This window comes from Buteo buteo, chromosome 23 (genome assembly GCF_964188355.1).
Source record: "Buteo buteo chromosome 23, bButBut1.hap1.1, whole genome shotgun sequence".
NCBI classification, from domain to species: Eukaryota; Metazoa; Chordata; class Aves; order Accipitriformes; family Accipitridae; genus Buteo; species Buteo buteo.
In genome coordinates, this window is record NC_134193.1 from 17,512,943 (window position 1) to 17,519,605 (window position 6,663).

The window sequence follows — 6,663 nt, forward strand, 5'->3', positions numbered from 1 at the left end:
AAAAAAAAAAGTCAAACTGGGGCTATCCCACCCCTCCCTGGAGTTTCCACTCCTGAGCGATGGGACACGGACACCTGCATAGCCACGGGACACCCTGGCCATCACCACCACCAGCACCCAGAAACCATCGGCATGTATCCCAGAAAGAAAAATGCCATTTACGATCACTTTAAAAACACTTTTATTATTTTAAAAGTTCCAAATCTTGCCTTCAAGTTCCCACCCATCACACCTCCTGGGAAGACATGGCTGACACAGGCTGCAGGGCCTCTGCCTTTGTCACCAGCTGCCACATTGACCCTGTCCCAAGAGCTGAAAATGAGATTTTCCTCCAATTCAATAGTTACAATTTGAGCCGCTTTTCTTCTTTGCGGCTAAAATAAAATGCAGTGAACTGCTACAGAAGGAAGTTTACAGGAGGGAAAAAGACACAAACCAACACAGCACGATATAAAATCCCTGGCGCTGACTATCTGCCATCATTTCTTGCACTGATGATAGACCCAGCGAGGCAGCGCCAGGCAAAGCCAACACTGTGATTTCTCCCGGAGCACTTGCAAGCCAGGCTGAGGAGCAGCGGCACTGAACACGCTGCTGCAGCATCTCAGCCTTACACGCTCTGCACAGCAAAGGCCCTTGGGAACAAACAAGAAGTCTCTTACAAAGCGCCGTTGAAGCAAACCAGCTTTATCCCTTCCCTTTATATTTCCAAGGCAAACAGCACTGCTGCTCTTAAAGGATCTCTTTCTTCCCTGATTTTTTTAGGAGGGTGAAAGAATCTGTAAAAGCAAGTTTGTTTTCTCACTAAAAAATGCCAACCATGAAAGCTCATGTTCTTATAAAAGAATTTTTATAACTGAAAATAACTTATATACAAGATTTTACCAGCCAAAGAGTTCACAATCACCTGCAAACTGATTCACTACAAGATCACAAGAAAAGCTTGGTAGGTAACACTGGTATGTGATGGCAGTGACTCTCCCCAACTCCATTTCAGGTCATTGACATAAAATCCTTTATTAGTGGAAAGTAAGAACCACTGCAAAGACTTCAGTCCATGTTCATCAGTACCGCCTATTCATCTTCTTGAATTTCTCGTAGTGATAATCATCTGTTGCTTTTTCATTGAGTGGACGTTTGCGATTTGGAGGAGACCCTTCAAAAGAAAGAGAAGGAAATATTATTTCCTGTCTTTTCATCTTCCTGAATTTTTCATAGTGATAATCATCTGTTGCTTTTTCATTGGCCAGACATTTGCGAATTGGAGGAGACCCTTCAAAAGAAACTGAAGGAAATATTATTTCCCTGACTTTTACAGGAGACATTTCCTTAACACCACCACTTCCCTTATATGGGGGAAGCCCCCTGCTATGTGAAAGGTTAGTGCTTTAGCTGTCACTGCTCCCCAACCTTGCACACCTTGCTATTCCAGCTTTCATCAAACTCCTGTCAGCCAGCTTCGGCAACACGTTTGGGTGTGACCTTTGCTACTTGACCCTTGGACATCTCTCAAGACATCCTCTATGCAGAGGGCTTCGTGTGTGACCTAGTAGGGGTACCTCAAGTGCAATAGCCTCTCATGGACTTAGATTGCTACATTTCCCCACTGCCTCAGGGCTCCCAGAGAAGAGGAGGTAAGAAGAGCTAGATCATTTCTCTGTGCAAGACCCCTGAAGAGTTTCAGTGTCTCTCCTTATGACATTTCAGATTAGGAACTTACGCTCAGGTTCTGGCCTCTCTGTATCCCCCACTCTCAGTGGACGAGGCTTTGGCTCTTCTTTGTTCCTTCGCACTGGTGCATTTAGCTCCTCATGATAAACTGAAAGAAGGAAAACATCAGGTAAGGAATATTATCGGGAACAGTGTTATTCAGATGGACATCTTTCTATGGCATTTGTTCCAACTGATCTTTAGCAGAAACAACAGAACCTCAGAACAAGCATTCTTGTAATTAGTTTCTGCAGATAATCAATACACGCAAGATGGGAGACAGCAAATTTCAGCAGCACTATTTCATCAGAGGTGGCCCAAAGATTCTTCATTTCCTTCAGAACACACAAATCTGACTCCAAATCACCCCTGTAAGAATGGCCAGACACAGCAGAAGGCTGCCTTTCCTCCAGATGGCTGCAGTATGAGAGGCCCTCCCGGAAATTAATTCCCATCTCCTGTCTACTAAGGTCTGCGTTTGCTTGACCACCTGTCTGCTTCGGCAGCCTAGAAAATGGATTTGCTCAATTATAAACCATCATTTAGAACTGCAGATGAGACAGGCATTTCCAGCACATCCTCAAGACACCACTTACAGAAAAAGGCTTGAAATTTATGAGCCAGTGTCAGCTGGGAGTTCAAAAGCAGAAAGTCAAGCCATGAGTAATATGTCCCTCTCCTTGCTGATGAATAGAAGAAAGCCCAATGGGGTCTATAGGAGCATCCCAGAAAAAGGAATCGGACAGCTGCTTGTGCCAATACATGAACTAATTTCTCCTGCATCAGACTCTGTCCCAACTGACTGCTTTTCTTCAGCAGAGGAGAGGGTCACACCTGGGTCAGGGGAGCTACGTGAGACTTACATCTGTTGTGCTGGACATAGTTAACAGCCATGTTGGTGGGAACAAAGGAAGTTTCGCTGTCTTTCTTTTTGTTCTGCTGCTCTGCCAGCAGCTTGGCCTTGGCCTCTTCAGTTGAGATGATGTTTTTTATTTTTGCGCTAGGAAAAAAACAATGAAAAAATACTCATTCATATTTAGAAAGTGTAGTAGGCATAGAAGTGCTAAGTGGATGGATTTGGGGGATAGTACTAGCACTGCTATGGTATTTGATGTGTTTTTTGAGAGAGGAGGGAGTACTATAGAAACAGAGGCTTTGTTTCAAAGGCAAAAGGGAAGCTTGCATCTTTAGTGCATCCTCCTTCAGTGCAAGGCATAAACTGATCCTCCAGAAATTTGCTAGATTCAAGTCAGAAAAATTAAAAGCCTCTTCCCAGAAGCCATACGATGGAGCCACACTGGTGCCCCATCGCTGTGTGGAACATGCTGTGCTAGATACCGCGCTAATCCAGAACAAGGCTCAATCCCATCACAGAGCCAAACTGGGGCTGTATAATCCAGCCATACCGCTGATCTGCCAATCAACAGTTGCTCATCCTGGCAATTCAGGCAATAAACAACAGATCTGTGAATCACATACTCAATTCCCAGGTCCACTTCAGGAATGCCACTCAGCATCTGGTTGGACAGCATCTCCTCAGTCTTCTTGGCAGAGGAGACACGGATGTTCTCTGGCAGCTCGTACAGAGAGTCCTCGGCATTCTTAAGCTTCACCTTCTGCTCCTCATTCTCCACAATTCCCTTTCTCTTCTTCAGCTCAGTCTCAATGTACTTCATCCTAAACCGCAGCACATGAGGGACACAGACCATATAATTCTGTTTTCCCTACTCTGTCCCAGCACTGCTGAGCACAGCTGCATCACTGTCCCGATAGCTAGGAGAGAGGAATGAATAATCTCTCCAAAACAACTCAGCTAACATCAATTGCAAGAAGCAATTGTCCAAGAAATGGTCAGATCCTCCGAGCTCTTTCACAGCCAGCAGGGAAGGCTCCCACTGGTATTTAACGCCAAGCCAGCTAGTTGGCACCTCTCATCTTTGTCCGTGAAAAAGCCTTCTCAAGTCTGGCAGCCAGGAGGTGAAAGGACAAGTGAAAGTTTCACTGAGAACTGGGAAGATGTTCTGGGACTACTCAGTATCCAAGACAGAAAAAAATAAATTATGAGGGGACACCCAACCCCAAATTCAACATCCCAGACACAACGCAGCACAACTTACATGTCAGCATCTTCATCCCTCCTGTTGGTTTCAGCTGAGAAGGAAGTTCCCAAGTTTAGGTCTTCCTCTTCATTAATCCTAAATGGAAACCACAATGTTTACAGTTTTAGGGGGGGGGGGGGGGGCTTGTTGGGTCTTTCTTTGTGTGTGTGGTTTTTGGGTTTTTTTGTTTTTTTTTTAACTAATTTGACAAGTTAGGGTAACAATAACTGGCCAAACTGCATTATGTTAAACTCTTCAAAGCAACACAACTTCTGGTTACTTCACTACTAGCTGTCATTTAATACTAGTCCGGGTAGAGATCTTCAGAGCTCATATGCACGCACCTGTCCTTGCCTCTTTCTTTCAGCTTCTTCATGTCCACCATTCCCCCAGATTTTATCTTAAATGGGTCATCCTGTAAAAGAAGAAATAAAGAGAAACCCTGGAGCTTCCCCCCAGTTTAACGCTAGTCTTTGAAATCTGGATAAAAACACAGAAAATATTTAAGTATTGAGCTGTGACATCAGTCCTACCCCAGGCACAGCAATCAGCTGGACCACACAGATGTTTTCACATCATTACATCTTGGCACCAAGGTGATGAAAGTGTCCAGCACTTACCACAAGTGTTGCTTCTTCTTGCAACTTCTCTCCCACAAGCAGAGCTACAGCGCTAGTTAAGCAGATAAAGAAAGTAAATAAACTTCAGTGGAAGGAAACATATTACCAACAATACTGCATTTCTTTATCCTTCTCTAAATCTAGCAGGTGGTCTCACACACTGTACTAACACTAAATTGTCAATCTTCCCAATCCCTCCACAGGGATAGAGGAACTGTTACTGTTTTGGGGAGATGAGAAGTTAAGGCACATTTTAGTGCCTTACAGGGTGTCACCAAAATAAGGAACAAAGTTCATTTCTGGTGCACATTTCAACTAGCTTATCAGCTAATCAACAGCACTAGGTGAGAGGGAAGAAGGAAATTAGGATGGAGGAGGTGTGAAAGTGTCCCATTTAAACCACGCGTGCAGTGCAAAAGTAATGTGTTGAAAATACATTTCATGGTAAATCCCAATCTTAATCTCTTTCTTCACAGCTGGGATACAGAACAGACTTTGCTCGCTGTAAACTGACACTGTGCACCTGGACCAAACTCCCCTTCTCCACCCTCAGGCTTTAATGCAGAAACTCCTCTATCAAGAACATGGTTTTGGCACTATCCAACATGTAATGGTTTCTACTGAAAGGAGACACACAATGAGAGAAATTTACTGTTACATTACACCGTTGGACAAAACACGAGTTCACATCCTTGGTGCCACATCCCTTACCTCACCCCATTGGGTCGCTTTCTGAGGCTCTGAACTTCTTTGGCTTCCTCAACTTTTAACCTGAAGAAAAAACATCTGACTTAGTACTTGATACTTTGGTTTTAATTAATTAATTTGATTTTCTGCAGTTAACATGGGACCTTCTAGACAGACTTTGCCCTAAAAACTTCTGCATATTTGTGTCCTCTTTTCCGATTACAAATTAGGTAAATATTTTCTACTTTATTTAAACAATTCCAAGGATCACTAGTTTTAGCCCGTTAAGATCGCCAGACAATATTCTCGTCACAGTAAAACAAAGGGTCGCTAAAGTAACAGGAACTAATGTGGGGCACCTTTACTCCTTCAACAATTAACACAAGCTAATCAAATGACAGTCCCTTCTCAGGAGAAGGAGGAGCGAACAAAGCACTCAATTTACAGACAAATCAGCAGCAGCTCTCAAGTGACTATAACGCAGCGGAATGGTTGTCAAGATACGTCAGTGTACCAGTGACTCCGAACAAAGTTTAGGGTCAATTTAAATACCTAGTCTCTCTACACTGCCTGACACACATTCTTTGCTTCTGCAGGTATTTAGGCTTTCCCTACTCACGCGTGTCTTTCGCTATCCGCTGTGAACTACGCATGCATCACAAAATATCCCCCAGGGATAAAACCCTGACAAGAAAGGCCTTGCTGGCAACGCAAGGATGCGAGCACAAACCGGAGCACCCGCGGGTGCCAATTTCCAACAGGCAGAAGCGGGAGAGAAGGAAACGCCAGCGAGAGGAGGGGGCTGCTCGCCAGAAAGACAGGGTCCGTGTCGCTCCGCTGCCACCGAGCGCTGCTCTTGGCGGCTCCCGGCCCGGGAGGGCACGGCTCCTCGGGCTGTCCCGTCCCGTCCCACCCGGCCGGAGCTGCCGGCGGGGTCAGACACCCCCCCCCCGTCCCGCGGGGACGTCCCCCCCGCCCGGCCCCGGCCCCGGCCCCGTACCCGGGTGGCGATCCCCCCATGTCCGCGGCAGAGGGATGACTGCGCGAGACGACGCGACGCGGCACCGTGAGGCTGCGATGCTGCGACCCGACGGCGTGACGCCACGAAGCCACAACACAGCGGTGCAACGGAACGATGCGATGTGACGCAACGCTCTGTCACTCGACAACGCTACCTGACCGTTCCACGACACGACACGACCGGACACGGTACTGCCGGACTAACGCGGACCCGGGGGTCCCGGCCCGGGCCCCCACCGCCGCAGGGCCGGGCACGACGGTACGCCCCGGGACCGGCGGGCCCAGCCGGCCTCTCCGCCGGCTCCCGACCCACCTGACCTCCTCGGCGACCTGCTCGTCCTCCTCCTCCTCCTCGGAGTCCTCCCTCCGCCGGCGGAAGGACTTCTTGGCCGGCATGGCGTCGCCCGCAGCGCTCCGGCACCGCCGCCACACGGCAACAACCCCCCCCCCACCACCACCACCACCTCCGCGCCGAGCGCGTCGCGCAGCGATGACGCCACAGCCCCGCGACGAAGCCGGGCGGCACC

The 6,663-nt window shown here is 47.6% G+C and overlaps 1 protein-coding gene across 1 annotated transcript; it reads right to left on the bottom strand.

The window, feature by feature from the left end:
* Window positions 1-163: 163 nt before the first annotated feature.
* Window positions 164-6,639, bottom strand: C23H9orf78 (chromosome 23 C9orf78 homolog). Its single transcript, XM_075055837.1, has 9 exons — window positions 6,450-6,639; window positions 5,141-5,200; window positions 4,430-4,481; window positions 4,154-4,224; window positions 3,828-3,905; window positions 3,190-3,387; window positions 2,574-2,710; window positions 1,721-1,819; window positions 164-1,156 (listed from the first exon to the last, which is right to left on the bottom strand). The coding sequence occupies exons 1-9, from the start codon at window positions 6,530-6,532 to the stop codon at window positions 1,065-1,067; spliced, it is 870 nt and encodes a 289-aa protein (XP_074911938.1). The 5' UTR covers window positions 6,533-6,639; the 3' UTR covers window positions 164-1,064.
* Window positions 6,640-6,663: the final 24 nt, after the last annotated feature.